Raw genomic sequence first — 21,960 nt, forward strand, 5'->3', positions numbered from 1 at the left:
TCTATCTATCTATCTATCTATCTATCTATCTATCTATCTATCTATCTGTGTAACTGAAAAATTCACTATTTCTACCTTTTTTATACTCACAAGTATATCACAGATAAAATATCTGCAGTGCATGCATCAAACCAGCACAAACCTATGAATTTCAAGCAACTGCTAACATGTTTTGATAAGAATTGAATCACAAAGTTATGAAGTTGCAAGATGCACATTATAGAAATAACAGTATAAAAGTTACGCAGATATCACTGCATAGTTTACATTTTCATTAAAATATTTGAGTTACTTGCAATCCCTTGTAAAATCATCTATGTTCACCACACATTAAATATTCTAGATTACATGAAAATTGTAAAAGGTATAGAATTTTGCTGTTAGTACTGAATAGCATAAAATTTTGAATATCTATATTTCAATTTTAGAGTCTTATTTTAATATTTTGCTTGAAAAATGTTGTACACTACCAAAATATATGATGTATCTGAACAATAACATCATTAGTTATAAAAACAGAAGGATACTTCAATGTGTGTTTAACATTACACTCATGAAAATGGCCTCTCTGGAATGCTGTAGATCTCTGACCTCATTGATAGTATTAATTCTTCGTACACCATAGTTCCCATTACAGAATAGGAAAAAAAATCCTTTAAAGCGAAGTTTAATCAATTACATTTTCAAATTAATTAAAAGCTCTGGTATGAAGGGCTTCCTTTAATTAATCTCTGAAAGTGTTTAAAATAATGCAGAGTTATTGCTATTAAAACCTATAGCTAAAGGAAACATTTCTTTAATTGTGACTTGAAATGTGTCATGTATTCTAGCTGAAGCAAGATGTGTACCTATAAAATATTTCTAAAGATGCATTATATTCCTTATTCATAGCATCATACTAAATGGAAATTCTTTTGCAAGAGCAACATTTGTGCAATGTAACATTCATGATACTTTTACAGACAGAGTCTCCACTTTCGGTAGCCTATGTTAAAACACTATTTGCATAGCAATATGATTTTAATGCTTGAAACACTCACTTTGGAAAATGCTTTGAATATATCTGAAAATGCACATTTAATGACCTCTTTATTAGCAATTGGTTTTTTGAAGTGTAAAGAAGAATATTGGGTACTGCTCAGTAAATGCAAAGCAAATAAACAAACCACACCAATATTGACTACAGTTCCCCAGGCATCCAAACAGACAGCAGCAAATTCAACAATTAGTTTTAACTAGACATGCTAAATCCAAGTGCTGTAACACTTTATTTTAGAGGAATTTAGCCAAACCTATTCTCCCTTACCCCCTCCAACCAAATCCTTTTGGATTTAACTTGTTGCTAAAATTATCTGTCTTTTGCACTCTAAGACCTGGGTCACGACCTTACTTAGGGACAGGAAATAGTTATCAGGTCACTGAATGGTCAAATGAAAAAGGATTTGAAATGCTTCGGTACTCCGGGATCTATTAATCTAAAATGATAGCCTTATGCAATATTAAAAGCTGTGGATCTCATTGTGGTATCAACTTGCTTACCTGTACATTGCTGAGATGCAGATACCTACACTACATATATTTTGGACATAAAATAACAATGAAAGGAGAAAAAAGAAAGGTAGAATCTCAGAAGATGGAAATAAAACTATCTGAACTATTATGTCATCTTATTCAACAAGGAGAAAAAATAGTTTTCAATTCTGATGACATTTTGGGTGAAATCTCATTCCTACTGAAGTCATCACTGGGTAGTTATTAACAAAAGAACAGTAAGATTTTTTTTCTTAAGTGCAGTTCCTTTTAGGCTGGTAAAAACTGGTAAATTACTATGTTATGAAAGGACAGGTAACTCCCTACACATGGTATAAAATCCTAGATTTGCAAGTTTGCTGGAAAATCATGCTTGCTAGCTTAGAGACCACATTTAAATCTGACGCACTAAAAGAATCCTTGTAACACCACAAATTACAACAGTCTGTAAAATAGCAGAGTCAAGAACAAAGAGATAGTACACAGGCAGGTGAAATCTGTGGTCAGAAACCTTTAACATATGAATTTATGAACCCTGAAGACTAGAATCACATTGAAAATTCATAATAGTAAGTTGGTATGTATACATGGCAAATACCTCCTGTTCGAGAACTTCAAGCTAATAGATAATTGTTTTCTTTTTGTTTTCTTTTGCTTTGCTTAGGTTTTGTAATTGAATGTAAAAAACAAGAATATTAATAAAAATGCCATATGGCTAGAGCATTTATAAATATTCAGACACTGAAGTGCACTGCATAAACACACATAAATGATGTTTTACATATTTATTTTCAACATAATTTCAGGATTGCTTCATTCCACAAATACTGAAAAAATCCTACACTATCATTGATGGACAGGAGGCTAGAAAATTAGGCACAGATTTTATTTTTCAGTTTTATTTTATAATAAGAAACTGGGCCACTAGAAGTATGTAACCAAAGCTTGAGTGCGTGCACTGTAAGGCCCCTGCAGTCTTTTACAACTTTTCAGTGTACCGCTGTTGTGAACTGGGTTTGCACTCTGCCAGCAGAGCAGCTCTGACCCATGGAGAGCAGTCCTTCAGATCAACACTGCCTCAGGCTTTACTGCTTTCTCCAAGAAGTCTTACATTTCAGGCATCAAGTTGAATTTCTTCTGGAGATGATTAACCCAAACCCATGACAGATTTTTTCCAAGATATCCAACTCCTTATGTTTATTTTATCCTGGCTCTTTTTGGATGTACTGGACACAAGTAACCTACTCATTTTACATGTTTAAGGGCTGGTGGAGAGCCATTAATTCCTTAAAATGAGAAAATATTTCAATGCAAGAGTTCTGTTGTGCGAGCTCAAACTAAATAATAAGAAACAAAGCCACAGAATTCTGATTTTAAAAGACAGATCCCCTTCCACAATACAGGTTCCTGTAACACATTTTCATCACATGTCAAAATGCATTATTCTGTCATTTTTGTCAGTGCTGTATGGTTTAGAAACTTCTTCCCTAATGCGGCATACAAATTTAAAGTCTGGGAGATATGTAATAATTAGATTTTAATGTAAATATGGCAATTCAAGTCATAGAATTGCAGCAAGCCAGATTTCAAATGTGGTTATTAATCCTTTACAGACCACAGTTCAATAAAAGATGACTTAATTTAGAAATGGATGTTTACAAACAATACTGTTCCTGGGAGTTGATGCCCTTGAAAATAGATAATTTCTAAAAGGTGAAAACAGTAACACAAATTATTAGTTATAGTTCATTGTCTTTTTAAATGCTCTTAAATAACAAACATCAAAACATTTAAAGTCTGTAAAAAGATGAGTATTAGCATTACAGTCTCAATACCTTCTCTTAACTGTCATACAGATATTTAAAAGTATCAGTGATTTGAATCAATATAAATTCTATTAAATACCACATATACCTTTTCTTCAATGTATTCATATTTTGTAATATAGAAAATCATTATGTAACAATATTGTAATGAACTCACAAAATTAACTAAAAAGATAACCTTAAAGTACCACTTTCTGAAGTCTCACATTTGCATTTTTAATTATCGCTAGTAGTAATAATATATAAGAATTTTTTGCAATTTTTTTCACTTTACACTACAAGGAGTTTCATAATTATATATAACTATCAACTGGAAAACAGATGATTAAATAGATTCCTTGATATTTATCTTCCAATCATATGACATAATCACAAGCTCATTTTACCTCTTATTCTTGAAAAATAAATGTTATTTCTACTGACAATTTAAACAGAAATGAATAAATATACTGCTGTAATTAAAAGCCACCTGAGAAAGCATAACCTATTCATTATCAAATTTGTATTGATGAAATCTGTCTTAACATTATATCCATTACATTTTCTTTAGTCACCAATGAGCATAAAATGACAGGAAATACAGTACTGCCAACTAGAACTACAGGTTCCCAAACTACAGCAAACATATCTTGACAACACAGTCCAACATATTTTTAAAATAGTTAAAGTTCCAGGCATAAATCATTGTGCACGTTTCTGGGTGGTCACAGTACACTGTTTCCACTTCACTGATGGATATGGATATGACTAAAAATAGATATACTATATATGCCAATAATTCACCTGACCTACAAAATTAAGTAGAGAACATTCTATGAAATTCTGTGAAATGAAGGGAATCATATACAAATAATACTTGGATAGTTTGATCAGACTCTCAGCTGATCTACTGCAGATTGGAATCCAGCTTCCCATTCCACTGAAAAATGTTATTTGGATAACCCACCAAAACTGCTGAGGCAGCTGGATCAAAGAGGACCCAAAAAGACATATACTGTTCCCAAAGCTCGTAGCAAAAACAATGTGTTAGGCCTTAGGGCTCCTTCTTTAGTTTTGAGTTGCTGTACTGGGACTAAGCATTCACACTGTTGGTTGGAAAAATCAGTATCCTTCCTCTGTGTAAATGAAATTACAGATCTTGTAATTACAGACCCACAGATGGCAGAGATGCTCTCTTACATGTTCAGCCAGGACTAATTGGAACTGCCCAAGAGATGGAGTCAAGGATAGATTCTTCCTTCAATTCCTCATCTACTCTATCCAAAATCGTCAAAACTATTTTACGTTAAACTAATAACTGGAGCAGCCTCCAGACAAAAAGAGAAGAAGCAGTCATAAAGCTTTCTAAAAAATATGTTTTGATGCAGAATAGGAAAGTATGACAATTATCTGTGTTCCTTATAAAGTTTCCAGGAGCTTGAGATCTTTGAAATGTCACCATCTAAAACCCACAAAAAAATCTCCAAGAATATTCATTAAAACAGAATATTCATTAAAGCAGGCATATTTTGTTTGCCATGTACCTGGCACTAACTGAAACTCAACAATCAAGATGGAAACATACCAAAGAAAGCACTGTAACATACATAATCCCAGAAAACATCCAGCAAATTATGAGAAGTGAAAGTACATCAAGTCAGGCTTTCATCTGTCTTCAGGTTTTTGATCAGGGTATAGTTTGTTACGAGAAACAGTAAATACATATTTACATTTGCATATTCTGTGGCTTACTTTACAACCTATTCAAGTTAATGTCACAATACAAAATCATGACTCAAATATATTACTTATTTAAATAGTTGTAATGAATCTCTATTATACAATGACCACATGCATTAAATTAATTTTAAAAAATCTGAAACAGCATCTGATAGAATGTTTTAGGATTACAAAATGCATTTTGATACTAGTAATTACACAGAGAATAATCGTTCATAATTTACTTTCCTTTCAAAATACACAAATAAAAAGGCCTAAGTGCTATGCTTATTGAATTATTATACCTACTTATACTCATGGTATTTGCTTATATATTTGTGTGACCAGAAACACATATATTGTATGTATATGTATTGACACATACACATGTATACACATGTACATATCCACTAAGACGCAGTGAATTACATTCCCATGGTTTGTGCTTTCACATGTTCCTTGTATTTTTAAATGGTAAGCTCTTGTCTGCCAGAACAATGTTTCCTCATGCTGTTGATGAAGTGTGTAATACAAAGGGGCTCTGACTAACTTTTATGTGCTATTGTGATACAAATGTGCAATAACGATCCCTTGTGGGCATTTTTCTAATATCAGTGAGTAAAGCATGATGACTCTTCCAAAATTTAGTAAAAATTTATTATGTTGCTCAAGTTTTGAAAATGTATTTTCCTACAATGTGTATGTCAAATTAAAGATATGTGAATTATCCTATGGGATTAAAGTTATGCAAAATTTTTGAAATTTGTTACCAACATTTTGCATATCTGCTTACCAAAACTTCTGTAAGAGGAAAATGAGAAGGCAAATTATAACAGACTAATAATTTCAGGAACACACAAGCATCAGATATTAAACTCATTCCTTTTCACTCTTTAGTTTTATACCTCATGCCTTTTTATTCTTTTTTGTCTTATTTGTACTTTTACACAAAAACTAAAGACATAACAAAGACAAAAGAAATTCATCATACATTTTAACTAGATTACTTCTTAAATATTCATTACCATGATGTGTTCCAGTTTGAAAATATAAAACTGTTCTAATTGTTTCACTTCCTAGGGCATCCCCTTTCAAAAGCAGTGATTCTGTTATTTAACAGATAACACATGTGTACTTGCTGGCTTTCTGTTGATCATATGACTTCCCCCCCATTTCCCAATTTAAAGAAATAAAGAAGGAATATATAGAATGTGCCTTTTTAATTTTTTTTATTTAGTTGTTTATGAAGGAGATGGATTGGACTTCAAATTTTCTACCCAAGGACTCACTATCCATTGGTGAAGGTTAAGGGGTTTGAATGGAGGAAGTTTATTTCCACCATGCAAAGGACAGGTCTGTGTTCTCCCTTAATATATGGTATCCACAAGATTTATGGATACAGAGTGAAAAGATACTACCTTATTACAGAAAGAACTCCCATTGCAGAACAGACCCAAAGAAAGCTATTCCATGCAAAAGAGGAAGAAACGCTCAAAAGGTGAGAGAGGGGGAATGGGAAACAAGGGAAGAAATAACTGATAACACACCTCTGTGAAATTATCATGCAGTTGCTTTTTTCTGTAGTAGATAACATGCAAAGTGTTATCCAAATCTAAATTTAGAAACTCCTAGTTCTGTCTGATGGTATCTCACATACATAAATGCTCTGTGTTGCACTCTGCTTCTAATTCACAACCTAGTATTTTCTGGACATACCATCTGAGCTAGCAATGTCTCTGGTAGAAGGACAATTTTATATTTAGGTCAAACAGAATAGCATTGTCTGAATTGAAGGTTCAGCAGATTGCATGTGAGCATCCATGACTGGTGAAAAAAATCTCTGTTTATTAGCTGGCCAAAGGAGTACAATGGTCATTGAAATGAAAGATACTCGAGAATGCCACTAATGTGCTTGCCTTTTGATATCTGATCTCCTTGTTACCTACGCTCCATAGATTCAAGAAGTAATTTCAGTATGCATACATTGGCTTTTAAAAACGAAGCGAAATGTCTCCAGGCAGGAAAGCTAAACTAAACCTACACTGACTTTAGGGTACTGAACTTTTAAACAAGCTTATCTCTGACATGGTTTTGAACATTCACACTACTGTTTATAGGCTTGGACATCCAGTGTTTTGCAGGCACTCTGCATGTCCTGTTTCTTCAGCATATGATACATTCTGACATATATAAGCATGTGCCACAGGAACGTACATGAGACAGTGGGAATGCTCAATCAGTCACAGTATACACAGACTCCCTATAGTCAAGGTAAATTCATGTTTGGATACAAGGCAATAATAGTGCAAAAATATTTCCTCTTCAGAATTCACCAAGATTTGTTTCTAAACAAATATGAGCATGGGCTTATGAATGTTAGGCAAATCTGGGCTTTCATATAGTTAGGTTAATTGATCGAATTGCACTTCAGGTATATTGAGATTGATTTCACACCTGTCTCAGACATGTTCTAATTTTTATCCTCATGCAGTGAATGTTAATACAGTATCATTTGTAACTTTACTTTGTAGAATTGAGAATAGATCAGGCAGCATATGACTATGTCTTTCAAAAAGATAAAAAGATAGAGGTGAGGACTTTCCGAGTACATTATTGAGTTGCAAAAGGAATCAAAACGATGTCTCTGGAGACGATAATCTTCTTAAGAAGGACCTTTTTACAGAAACCAAGGATAGTTTGAGCATGAATTTCAACAGTGAAAGAGTTACATTAGTATTTAAATATTTTTTGAAAACAAATTTTATATTTACATGCTGAAGCTTCTTTCCTCATCTTATGTCAAGTGGTGTTTTTTTAGGGAATATCTATGAAAGTAGCTTCCTAAAAACACATTAAGGATTGTCAGGAATTAATGGCTAGCTTGAGAAAAGGTGACAATGAAATGAAGAATTTAAAGGGATATTTCATTTATAAAATTTTATTCTAAAGCTTTGTATTTTATACGCTTGTGACATGCTTTGACATTTTTTATGATGAAGATTTAATAATAAAAATGATAAATAAATAAGTTAGGTTCCAGCTCCATATGAATTAAGCTCTAGGAGCACCCTCTGCCCTCCACAATGAATTGAAATTGAAATGTTTTGCTGCTGTAACTTGAGATACACAGAAACAGATAAGGACATCAAACTTCTGCTTTCTTCTATTTGTGCATATTGTTTTACATTTCAAGTAGGTTTGCTTAAAAGATTGCAAGATATATATGCTTATATGCATTGGGATAAAGTGAAATACTTGTTCATACCTTCAAAGTATCCAGCATTTATAGGCTGTGTCTTCCTTGGTGATTTCACAGGGAGATGTTTATTTTCATTGTTTTTGAACAACGCCAGGCGCACAGCTGGGTCTAGATGACAAGAACAAGTTAAAATCAAAGGTCAGACCTGGCTCATTCATTCCTTCAAGCAATTTTTCACCTTTTAGCCACTTAATAAATGAAAATATCTTAAAAAGTAGGTTATATATTCACAAAGGATTACACTTTCTAAATAAAGCAATATAAATACACATGCGACTGAGAATCAAAGTCACTATTGTGCAGGACTTTAACACTGTTGATCTTTTAGTTTGCTCATCTCCAAATTAAAAATAAACTCTAAAGCATACATTTGCAGAAAATATTTTTTAAAAAATCTAGTTTTAAAGCTTGAAATTAAAGTAAAAATATTAACAGGATGCATGCCAAGCAGTATTTCCAAAAGCTTTGATCCAGAATTATTCAGCAGTCTAAATCAAGACATATATATCTAAAAAATATTAAGGAGGCAGTTTATTTTTTCTGGCTCAACTTGTAGATAATAATCTAGTCTTCCTCCATGTCCCATCCTAACTGAAATAAAAAAAATACCCTAGAAGTCTATAGATTCATCTATATGCCAAAATATGAAATCTTGATTAGTTTCTTAACTATTATTTTGAAAACTTTGCAAAGAAGCAAAGATGAGCACAGAATTGTATATAAATCTAGATAAGACATGTTCCTACACTGGTAGAAAAATATAAAGTTTAATTAACAAAAGGTAAACTGATGTAAAACCCACAAGTCAAGAGAGGTGATTCTCACACATTATTTCTGAAGTGAACTAAGAACTGTTTGCTTGGCATAGGAGGAAAGTAGGAGCTTAAGGGAAACAGTGCATTAGAAGGAATGTGAAAATTCTGAGCACACTGCAGAATAAACTGCCAGTTATTAAAAAAAAAAAAGGGACTGAAAAGAATATAGAAACAAAAGCAGATGCACAATGACAAGTAAAAGCATATAGGGTTGTGTATGTAAGTCACTGAGCATGATAACATGAGTAACAGAAAGAAAGCCAAAGAAAAACTAAAAGAAATATGTTTGACATGGTTAAAAGAAGACAATAGCCCAAGTAGATATATCCACTCTTGACAATATCTGAGGAACGATGACACAGAAGAAGTTTGTCTACAAAGGTGACTACAAATTGTCTGAAAGGGTAGAAATTAATAACAAGGAGAAAAAAAGCAGTGGAGCTTATCAGGAAGGTTGATATGGCAAGGGAAGGATCTAAATTTTCACAGAGAATACAAGTGTAGCAAAAATGAGTATGTGAGACACTGCCAGAACAGACAGAGCAGGAAAACAGAGGTTATGGAAAGACTCGAGCATTCAGACAAAATAGATTTAAATGACTACTTATGTCTGGTGCTTCATTTTGAGCCTGTTACGTGACCTTTTTAGTGTTTATTTAGAGAGTTCATAAGAGAATCTATAATAATGCAGCAAAGTAAGTAGCTTGTTTGTTTGTTTGTTTTCTTATTTCTAGAAATAAAGGATTAGAATGTCCTGTTAAGTTGGTAGGCAACTTCTTATGAATTTTAACAATAATTTGTAAATTTGGTTTTGATTAGAACTCTATATTTGTAGTAGACAATTCAACTACAAACTAATGGAACTTAAAAGGATTCTAGAAGCTCAACTTTTTCCAGAGAATGCTGTCTTGACACATGCAGGCATATTGTATGTAAGTTTGCCTTCTAAGCTCAGAGAAGTTGTCTAATGGGGTGTGGCACTTCAAGAGATAACGTATTGACAAAACTCATCCGAATGTTACGGTGTTCTTGGTCAGCCCACACTGCAGCAGCATGTGGTTGACAGAATGTTCTTAATGGTGCTAATCTCTTACAAAGCAACAAGCTTGACTAATGAAGGAATTGTGCCAAGTAGGGAGGGAAATAATTAATGAAATGATCCAGGAAGCACAAAAAATAATTATTAGCTCCATTAGTTTTAAAGGTAGATGAATAGAATGATTCTGATAATGAGATCACTTCATTCACAAACTGGATTACCAGGCTTGTAGATATTTTCACTTTGTGTAAATGGATAAAGTAGCCTTACTTTGCATGTCTTCCAACTAAAAAACAAATCAGTAGCAGACTAATGTTCTTCAGGGTAGTAAATATTTGGTACAGTAAATCACAGTAAGATTTGTGCTAAAAATACCTTGAAATAGTAATAAATTGTATTTTAAAAGTTCTCTCTGAAATTTTAGATAACAGAAGTTACAAAAAGTATTTTAAGTAAAGTATGAATTAGTATTGTCTTTTCTATAGTTGTAAGATACATGGTCATATAAGTCCTACACATGGATAAAAATGTACAGGATAAAATTATTTATAATTGTAATTTTCCCAACATTCAGCATACAGTGTTGATAAAAAGACTTCTAACTTCTTTCAGCTTTATGCCAGTTAGAAAAAACAGTGTCTTTCTTCAATAGAAGACCAAATACAAAGTGACAAAATCAATTAAAACCTCTTAAGACAAAATGCAATTGAAGATTCCAAAGTATTTTAGATTACTTTAAAATAATTCCTGAAATTACACATTTTTTTCCTATGTGGGTCTATCGACATTGTTCCAAGCGTTTTTAAAAATGTCATCTTTCCTTAATTCAACCTCCCACCCAATTCTATTCTAAACACCAACAAATCCAAAGTTCAGTTATACCATGGATTTTGGGTGAAGTCACACAAAGTTATTAGTGCCAAACTCGATTTTCCAAACATTTATCTGTGCACAAAGATATCAGCAGTAAAGAAGGTCCGTGAACCAAGAAGAGGGGTAAATAATGGAAATTGTTCTTCTAAGAGATTTCTATCAGCAGATTTATCTCTGAATCTTTGCAAAATAACTTAAATAATCTACAGGGATTTAACACAGTGCCAGACTACTCGAATTTGTACCTACCTGGATCACCTCAACCATAGCCTACAGCTCTTTTGTTATTAAAAATGAGTCCTTTTCTTTATTTAGTCCAAAATGTAGGCAATATTACATAGATTACTTCATAATACTAGTGCTTTTCAGTCTCTTAGTGAACTAGGGAAATGAGCTGCATGTATGCTTTGATGACAAGCAATCAAATGTTTTAGATTTCACACAGAGAACTGCAAAAGAGTCCAATAGTTCAAAATCATACAAATATCTTACTGGATTCTGGCATACTGATTTAAATGTGGCTTATTAGATGATGATCTGTGCTGGCAATCTATAAACCAGGGAGGTAATTTAATGCACATTGCTTGGCTGCCTCCAAATATAGAAGTTAAGTTGGACAAACACAAGAAATGTTATGGAAACAATATGGAGGGAATAGTTACTGCCTGATCCGGCACCACATTTCTGAACAACTTCTCGATAATATCGAAACTGAAAAATTTAAATGTTTGTCGTTCATTTTGTTGCACAATATCTGTAACTAGGACAACGCAAGTACAACTGTGACAACTTTAAAGGGTTGATAAATCAAAGTAGCACACAGCAACATATAGCAACAAATGCTTATCTATAAGATAATTCAATTTGTAAATTAATTTGGATGTAAGACCAGATTTTGTTCCATAATTGAACAGCAATTAGAACTCCAGCTAATCTATGGCTGGAGTTCTCAGATGATACTGCTACATGGAATAGACAGTCACAACAAAAGTAGCTTTCTTTCTGCTACTAAGAAAATGTACAGCAATGGTAAATTATGTAATGTGTAACAAGGATTAATAATATACACCAAATTTTTATCCTGACTGTTGTTAAGTCAGATCACCTGTTTTGGGCTTGCAGGTTTTGAAGGAGGTGGGTTAAGTTTTTGGTTGGTTTTTCTTTATTTCATTTTTTAATTATGATTCCATTGCTGTCTGAAATTCTAAACACAAACTAAAAAATATTTGCTGACCTCTGTGACATATCTTTTTTATTGTGCTCTGCTTCTAGTGAACAAGGCCCACTTCAGCTGCTTTTTACCTTCCTTTTTTTTTTGTCTCCAACCTATGTGGCATCAAGAATTACCATAGAATCACAGAATAATTAAGGTTGGAAAAGCAATCCAAAATCATCAAGTGCAACCTTTGACTGAACACCAACATGCCAACTAAAGCATAGCACTAAGTGCCACATCCAATCATTCCGTGAATACTTCAAGGGATGGTGACTCCTCCAAATCCCTGTGCAGCCTGCTCCAATGCTTAAATACCTTTCAGTGAAAAAACTTTTCCTGATGTCCAGCCTAAACCTCCCCTGGCAACACTTGAGGTCATTTCCTCTTGCCTGTCACTTGTTGCCTGGGAGAAGAGGCTGCCCCCCACCTGGCTACAACCTCCTTTCAGGTAGTTGCAGGGACCGATAAGGTCTCTCCTGAGACTCCTTTTCTCCAGGCTAAATAACCCTATCTCCCTCAGCCTCTCCTCATATGACTTACTCTCTAGACTCTTCACCAGTTTTGTTGCCCTTCTCTGGACACGCTCCAGCACCTCAATGTCTTTCCTGTAGTAAAAGACAATCACTTCCCTGGTCCTCCTGGCCACACTATTCCTGATACAGGGCAGGATGCCCTTGGCCTTCTTGGCCACCTGGGCACACAGCTGGTTCATGTTCAGCTGGTTGTCGACCAGCATCCGCAGAGCCTTTTCTGCTGGGCAGCTTTCCAGCCACTCTTCCCCAAGCCTGTAGCTCTGCATGGGTTGTGGTGACCCAAGTCCAGGACCTGGCATTTGGCCTTTTTGAATCCCATACCACTGGCCTCTGCCCATCGATCCAGCCTGTCCAGATCCCTCTGCTGTAGAGTCTTCCTACCCTCCAGGAGATCAACACTCTAAACCAACTTAGTGTCATCTGTGAACTTAGTGAGGGTGCCTGTGATCCCTTCATCCAGATCATCAATAAAGATATTAAACATGACTGGGCCCAACACTGATCCCTGGGGGACATCACTAGTGACTGTCCAGCCAACTGGATGTGGCACCATTCACCACCGCTCTCTGAGCCCAGTCATTCAGCCAGTTTTTAATCCAGCAAAGGGTGCACTTGTCCAAGCCATGGGCAACCAGCTTCTCAAGGAGAATGCTGTGGGAGAGAGTATCAAAGACATTACTGAACTCCAGGTAGACTATAACCGCAGCCTTTCACTCATCCACCAGGCAGGTTACCTGGTCATAGAAGCAGGACCTGCCTTTTCTAAACCTGTGCTGGGTGGGCCTGATGAGCTGAGAAGAGACTATTTTTTGGAGAGGAAAAGGTTAAACAAGAAGTACTACAGCAGTGTAAGAGAGACAAGCTGAAAGTAAGACATGGCTTTCAGCCATCTTAAAAGAAAAAGAAGTGAACTTTCAGCGGCTAATATAAAATTCACAGAAACAAGGAAATTCCAAGTTAAGCAAGAAATTCTGTACTGCTGTACCAAGACATCTTTAGGAAGCTAGGATTGTTATGAGTCACAGACACTTAATGTTAAAGCACAGTGAGGTGCATTAATGACTGCTTTATTTAGATTTTGAATTAGAATTTGTATAGAATTTTATGAACCCATGATAAACAGAAATATTTCTGACATTATGCCAGTTTTACTTGGCTGAAAATTTTCTGGTTTCTTGCCCGCGCTTTTTGTATTATCTTACTGTATAGTAAAAATAGCATACATTTGGTATTATTAAAATATAGGCCCCAACTTTATTTAACTACATAAACAAGCATACATAACTGTAGTGGATTAGGGCATAACAGACCTTAAGGTCATTAGCTGGTGGGACTGGTGTGCTGCAATATAAGCCTTAACTGAATCACTCCCTATTATAAGGTTATGCTACTTTAAGCTCTTCCTTGTAATACAAACCACAGGATTCAGTGCACTTGCTAGTATTTTCCATTTTTTTTTTCTCTACTGAGAAAGTATGTGGCCAGACATATGAGGTAAGATACTTCTCAGTTACTTCTACATATCTACATTTTAACTCTGTCCTTCAGAAAGTCACTCTAGGTTTTGTGTCTCGGCAATGGAGAACCATAAGTGCTTTAACAGTGAGACTCAAGTAGCCTGTTTTTTAATTATGTTTTAAGAGGAAACTTCTTTTCATAAAACAATCTAGATGACTAGCTCAGATGTGGATTTCTGTAATTATCAAATGAATCCCATCACTGTTGCACTAGGAGAAGACAAATGTTTTAGATGTAAAATGAAAAGGAATAAATTCCCACACCTGAGTATGTTAAGAATCAAAGCTGTTCACAGCTGTCCAGTTAAAGTTCCAATCCAGCAGACATCTTGACAATATTAAAGAGCAACTGTAAAACTCTCTGAATGCAAGATGATTTAACACTTTGCATTTGTGAATCTCAGGTTTAAGGCAAAGGAGTTCGATAGCATGTGGAAGCAGACAACATACTCTGACAGCTAATTTGTTCCTAGAAAATTCATCAATACCTTATCATTACCCACAAGTAATCAGATCCTTACCACAGAATGATCAATAGCACATAAAAGATGTTTGGGATTATACTGAAATCTCATCATAAAAGCTATCAGTTTATTTGTTAATAGCTTATAATTTATTTATGTCTAGAACCTTTACAGTTGTTGTTGCTTTGCTTTTTCTCAGAACTTAAAGTTTTGCTTCTAAGTCAGATGTGTAGTACTAAATGAATATAACATGAAAAATTGCTTCTTTATACCTTATAATATCCACTTTTAAGTGGATGCTGGTTAGTTACTTTCTAGAGAGTATGAAACTTTACCACTAACAAAATTATTTTATCATAGTTAGCATACCTTCAACTATTCTAAATCAGAAAGCTAAAAAGGAAACAGTTGAAATTATAACACTGAAGACCTGGAAATTCAAAAGAAAGAACAGAAATAACAATGCTAAAACTACAACATTTCATATGCAACTTCAGTAAGTATAAGATAAATAAACCTCATTTCAGTGAAGATGAAGGCAATAGGATGGTAATTTCTATGGAAACATTACAAGACAATGTTGACACCTACTTATTCAGATCAATTTCAATCTGCTTTTAAATATTAGAAGGAATAAAGGAACTCTATGGAGTTCCTACTTTGGTATGGTTAAACTCACAGCAATTGCCTAAGATTGTGAACTCTCTCCCTATTTATACTGGAATTGCTACAAGTAATCTACCACGAGCTGTACCACACAGAGATCCAAGAAAGATACTGGCAGCCTAATGGGTCTGGTTACAGTTTCCTGATCTGGAGCTGGCTAGCCTCAGCATAAGGTATATCTACTCTAATTTAAATGCTGTAGAGCCCCTCCGTTCAACCAGACCCTCAAAAAGACCCCAACTTACTATCACCACTTCAGAGGCTGTAGCTGATGTAAAACATAATTATGTTTGTGGAGATCTTTTCACATGAGGAATATTTGATTGGGATCATTGTTTTAGTACAACATCTGAGTTCTAAGATCAGCTTAATATAAAAATCCTTGTTTTAATTGATAATATCCATTTGGTCCTTACTGACCAAGGAAAGACTGACTTTGTCAGTGTGTTGTATGAGAAAGAATAGGTGGTTTGATAATCTTTGGGATGGAGTGGAATATTTTCAGTCATATTTTTTGGCTCTAAAAACTATTCTTCCTGCTCATCTGAAAAAAACCCTGTGATTTTAATGACTGACAGAGAACTCCATATAGGTAAATTATACATACAGGTTATTTCTGTACTTGACATAATACTCAGAAAAACAAAAACATTCTATATGAGGTAGTTTCAAGAAGAGAAAATTTGAAACTGTAAAAACATTGGGTAAACATTATTTTATTTTTTTAAAACTAGTGATATACCTTGAGAATATTCCAAGTGATACATTAAAAAGCTTACCCATACACCATATTGAATAATCTGAACAAAGTGAATATAAACATATCCAAAAAATCCATTAAAACTACAACAAAAATAGGATAGTAAATTTGATATGCTCAATCAGACATTTATGACTGGATTAATTCCTATTAACATAAAACAGAGAGCATATGGAGAAAAGATGATATAACCTAATAAGCTCTATTCACTGAAAAATTATACAGAGGCCACAAAATGGAATATAAGTAAAAAAACTTCAGCTGCACATACTTATTACTTTTTTTTTTTTTTAGTAAGGTAACATGGTAGGGCACCATGGAAAGCTATCAAGATTTAAATAAATTAACTTTAATCTCTTATCCATATATTCTCTTTTCCACAAAGAATGGTTTGCTGATTACATGGGTTTTTTTCTCTCTCCCTTTTTATTATTATTTTTATTATTATTACAGATCTTTTTTGTCATATTTAGTCTTAAAGTATTTAAAGTAGAAAAAACTATACAGAGAAACACTTTGTTTAACTATATCTGTAGGCTGAATTTTTTTCCCTCCAAAAGCAACATGTCTTTCAGTAATTTCAAAACTTCATACAGAAGAGTTTTGCAAAGTTATGCAGAAGAGGAAAATTAACTGTAGCTTGTGATACAAAATATATGTAAATAAGGGTACATTTTCCAAAGACCTTTAATGCTAGGTCCTATTGTCAACCAGGCTCTTACATATTTAAATGTTTCTTATACTAGCAATATCTGACTAGTATTTTTATTAATGTATTCCAGTAACATTTATATTAGCATATCATACTAACAATTAATGATTCCAAGAAACATTCATTGACATAAGAAGTATCAGAGAAGAACCAGAAGACACTTACAGAGAAGCTAGATAAGCTTTATCTATTTCCACATTGAATATTTAAGAAAAATTACTTTATTTCATATGTGTCAAACTGTCATTTTCATAAATAGATCTTGCACAAGTCAATAATTTTAACCTAAGATTTCCCCAAGAGGAAAATACAAGAAGCATAAAATGCAGAAATATAAATTTCACATCTAGAAAAAGAGATACATAAACAGGAAGAAACAAAATTTCTGTTTCGCATAGCCGTCAAATATTCAACTTCAAAATCCAGTAGAATTTTTTTTAAAATCTGAGTATTTTATCATTGTAACAAATTGATTTAAATTGTTTTTAGTGAATCACACTCCAGCTTTATTCAAATTAATGTTTAATGTTGTACAAGCAAACTTTTTAAAAGAGACACTGCTTTGAGATTTAAGAATGGAAAAATTACATCAATATAACCATTATTTTAACTCTTGACTTACCTAAACTTTTATTACTATATTTTTTAGGGTTCATTTTATGGGCCCTCTTCAGCATTAGCTGTGCAGTAGAAATATCCTTAAAACCCCTAGGGAAAGAAAATAACTTACTAAATATTTCACATGTATTATGTTACACCAGCTGCATATTATTGTATAATACACTTTTCAAAAAGAATACCAGTGTATAGTACTTATGCATGGTATGAAACTTTCTGAATTACAGAGATAGCTGCAATTCTTAACATTACATTACTGCAACTTATTAAGATGGTTTCCCAGGCACTTGTAAAAGTAATTACAATAATTTTTACTTTGGTAGAAAACAGATATTCTTGAAAGGAGGAACTTAGAAAAAGGAAGCACCAGCAGCCAAGTATACTATACCTATTCCAGAAATCACTAGGTAAGCAAAATAGCTTAACATACCATTCTTCTGAAATTTTCTCTTCTTTTTCAGACATAAATAAAAATTCCTTTTTTTCCTTCCAGTCAGAAAGCTGTGACATTATTCCCATCCCTGACCTGGAAACAAAGTATAAGAGCAGTACTGAAAAGGAGGTAAATAAGCAAGGGTCTCGGGTGACTATTTTGCAGTCTTGTTATTCTGCAACTTGTTTGTGCCTTTTAAAGGCACTTTTGAAGCTTGGAAATGATTAAAAAATTTCTTTTAATATTCCATGGGGGTTTTATCTTGGAGAGTAATAAAAGTCTGCCATCAATTTGAAATGTTTATATTTCAATTACTTGAGGCATATTTCAGCCTTTTCACAGAACACAGCTGTACAAGAAATCTCTTTTAATCTTTATCTAGTCTTCAAAATCTCTATTTCAATGTATATCTTGTCATATATGTGAAAAAATAGAAGCTTTATGATTTCTAGTCAAATCTAGATAAATAAAACAAAACATATATATTCTTATATTCTTAATCCTTAGTCAATGAAAAATAACTGAATTTAATATATTTGGTTTTAGCAAGTAAATACATTTTAACACCAGTAATATCACATTAACCAAAAGTAGTAAAAGCATCAGAAAATAGCCTCTTTTTCTTCTTTTAACTTTTGTCAAACCCTAATGAACTAAATATAATTTTAAAAATACATTATTTAACTTACCTGCTATGAAAATGGATATTTTCTGCTGAGTATGAATGTGGTCTGTTAGCACACTGCCAAACTTCTTGGGGTGACAATGGCAAACTATTTGAATGTTCACTGGAATCTGAAGGCCTAGAAAACTTCTAAGTAAGACAAAGAAAAGGATGCAGCTGACGGTTCCTGTAAGCTTGAGTTTAAAACGTGCAGGAAAACCTGCACTGGAATTTGTAGAGGCTATTACTATAACTGAAATTATTCTTAATGGTGATATGCCCATTACAGACCTTACTTTCAACTAACTAGGACAAAAAGGTGACTTTAGTTACACTTAACGTCCCAAAATATAATGAATTATACATTTATAAGACCCCTTTGTCTTAATTGCAGTAAATAAAACACTAGTAATACTGTGCTTGTAACAAGAATAGAAAACCCTACCAAAACAAAAAGCTAAAACTTCAAAGTTTATCAAATAACTAGCAGACATTACAGTTCGATGACCTTTAGCTGTTCTGAAAACATTCAGCTGTTGTCATATAATGCAGATCGTAGTACTTTTAAAGTAGTTTGTCAACTAGCAATTTTTAATCCATTGCCAAATGTGCAGATGAAGCACATCATCTTTTTTTCTGCTACTGTGAAGTAAAGTGTTGAAATAAATCCAAAATAAAGAAAAACTAGGCAAATGAAAGAAAATCTAAAAGAAAAATTGCATCTGGAGATGAGGAGGAAGTCTGAGACCTCTAAAAGTAATTGTGTTTTTCAAGTCACTAGATTGTCGTATTAATCACCCCAGAATAGCATATCCTTAAGGAATGAATAAAGACTGAAGACTAAGATGTTTCTGTGACATGTTACCTTTGGCCAGTGCAGCTGGTTTGAGAGCAGGAGTGTTTTTGAAGGGAAACGGGTGGAATCTAGAGTTAGCCATTCCTTCTCTAACGCAGCCTGTATGAATGAGCAAAGTCATATAGCGCACTGATAAAATCAGTTTACTTTTGATAACTCTTGCAAAGTCTCTTTTAAAGTGTCCTACAGACTGTGTTTTCAAGTGGTATATCAAAACTGCTACCTGCAGAGGAATCATACTCAAAACACCTTTGGAGATGCTATATTGTACTGTTTTATTTTAAATAAATCAGATCAACAGTATTTGTGGGTTGTGGGGGTTTTTTTGTGGGTTTGATTTTGTTCTGTAAATAAGATGCATCCCCTGCTTCTCAAATTCCTGTAATTTTATTCCAATGTTGTTAATAGACCCAAGTTATTACAAAAGACTACCAAACTTTGAAAAAATAAAGACCTAAGTTACTTAAAGGTATAAAGAACATGAACAGTTTTGCATGCTGTTTTTGCCTGATTGAGTATTTTATGTCCAGATGTAGGTGCCTGATTCTGTCAAACTTGCTTTCATTGAGTCAAACTGAAATAGGGAAGTTTTCATTAAAATTTGGGGTTAAAAAAGTAAATCCTACATGTATTTATTTCTTCAATTAAGCAGTTTTATTTTTGATGTAATGGAATAATTTGGAAACTAAAGTAATGGTTGGAATGAAGAGGGGTGACAGAATTAGTTGCCAACTGGTGTCTCTAGTACCTAAGGCAGAATTCAGTTTTCTTTCATAAAAACAAAATTTAGACTTTGGTTCAAACTCAACCTGTATGACTTATTTTTCTTATAAGTCCTTGAGTTTTTTTACCACATGTTCTTTCAATATATTCTGATAAGTGAGAGAAGTAAATCACTCCCACACAGTAAGTAAATACTGCTGAAGAATTTGGTTTGACTTACAGGGCTCAGTCATTCAAGTTCTTATTTCAACAGCAAAGAGCCTGGGGTTCATTCTTTAGAAAATATCTAATTTATAAAACTGGACTACCTTTCTCCCATTCATAAAATATTTCAAATTGTACTGATTTCTGACCCTGAGAAATTATCCTAACTTTGGATACCTTACTGTGTAGTTTGTGTAAACAGGACTTTGTACAGCCTTAGATTGGCGAACAAGGTCTTCCAAGCCCTTTGAACTTCTGCGAGACAAAAGAATCATATTCCAGCTATTTTGAAAGGTTACTTCAGGTACTGGTCATATAATTTGGTGGCTTGAAGATCACTCTTTCTGCTTCCATTCTGACCATGCTTTTAAAAGTAATAAATTTTTATTTTATTTTCATGTCTTAAAAGGGATCTTTGATTCCCTGCTTCAAGAGTTGCCTATTACTTGATTACAGTATGTTTTGAGTTTCATTCCTTTATTTAATGAATCTGGATAAATTCTATGACCTCATTATTAAAGATAATGTCTCTTTACCATTTTTCCCCTCCTTACCATTTCAATTAATGACAAATATACAACATTTTCCTTTTCACTACACCTCCTCTCTTGAGTGGTTGTATATGTTAGGAAATCTATATAAATAAACTGTAAAGGCATGCAACAAATAAAATGCATCACATTCTTTAACTATAACAATTACCTACAACCCACTAGCTTAGCTCTTCTCAGTGATTACTCTCATGCTGATAACCACTGAGTGGTCGATTCAAACAATTTTCACTAAAAAAAACTATTCCAGAAGCAGACTGTAGCAAATCAAATCCCAAAGATAATCATTTAAATATGCGAAATTGGTACAGTTTGGACACAGAAGACTGACAAGGTCATATTTCAGCAGAGACAAAGCTACAATATATTCAAATTTAACAATTGCCTGGGATCTATGGGCAGAATGGTCAAAATGAATAGCTATGAAAAAGGGAGAAAACCTGACCAAAAACTTTCAGTGAAAATAGATATTATTCCTCCCTGTCCTCTTTAAATTTACTTTTCAATTGGACTATGCAAATTAGATTTTTAGATTGTCAGATGAGAGTTCTTCCTCTTCTTTTCCAAGTCTGGGTATACAATCCAGCCAGAAGTGAACTCCATATTTGCAAAAGATGTATCTTCAACTTTGCTGGTATATAAAGATATATAAAAAGCAAAGTTCAGAAGAATTTTTTCCCCCTCTATTTCCAAAAGAATCCATACAGCTGAGAGAGATGTAGATTTCCACTTCTTGTACAATTTAAATGTCAATCAACTTCACTGGTGTGTATAATAATGTGTCCATTAATTACCTGAGTATCTAAATGTCTTACATTATCAGTGAATATGATCCGAGCTCTAACATCAGATTTCAGGCCAAGCCTGCATCCTAGCTATTTGAATTTTTACCTCTCTCATGAAATAGTTTGTGACAGAAATTAAAAAAAAAAAAGAAAAAGAAACATGAGAGATAACACTCAAGGGTGTAGCCAATTTTTGGTAAGAGAATCCCTTAACAGTA

General features: G+C 33.6%; 1 protein-coding gene across 10 annotated transcripts in view; it reads right to left on the reverse strand.

Annotated features, from left to right (window-relative positions):
• The window catches only part of LRRIQ1 (leucine rich repeats and IQ motif containing 1), a 109,141-nt gene that overhangs the window by 35,467 nt on the left and 51,714 nt on the right, over nucleotides 1-21,960 (reverse strand). For 6 of the 10 annotated variants that reach the window (XR_003530909.1, XR_003530910.1, XM_027663338.1 and 3 more), the window contains 5 exons: nucleotides 19,489-19,578; nucleotides 18,649-18,773; nucleotides 17,957-18,052; nucleotides 17,531-17,616; nucleotides 8,320-8,421 (listed from right to left, as the gene is read on the reverse strand). Coding sequence is in view for 8 of the 10 variants with exons in the window: in XM_027663338.1 (XP_027519139.1) it covers nucleotides 8,320-8,421; nucleotides 17,531-17,616; nucleotides 17,957-18,052; nucleotides 18,649-18,773; nucleotides 19,489-19,578 (499 nt within the window). In the remaining 2 variants the exon portion in view is untranslated. The remainder of the gene's footprint in view (nucleotides 1-8,319; nucleotides 8,422-17,530; nucleotides 17,617-17,956; nucleotides 18,053-18,648; nucleotides 18,774-19,488; nucleotides 19,579-21,960) is intronic. The other 4 variants (XM_027663355.1, XM_027663370.1, XM_027663385.1 and 1 more) reach the window with 3 other exon arrangements.

Source organism: Corapipo altera, unplaced genomic scaffold (genome assembly GCF_003945725.1).
Source record: "Corapipo altera isolate COAL_440 unplaced genomic scaffold, ASM394572v1 1, whole genome shotgun sequence".
NCBI lineage: Eukaryota > Metazoa > Chordata > Aves > Passeriformes > Pipridae > Corapipo > Corapipo altera.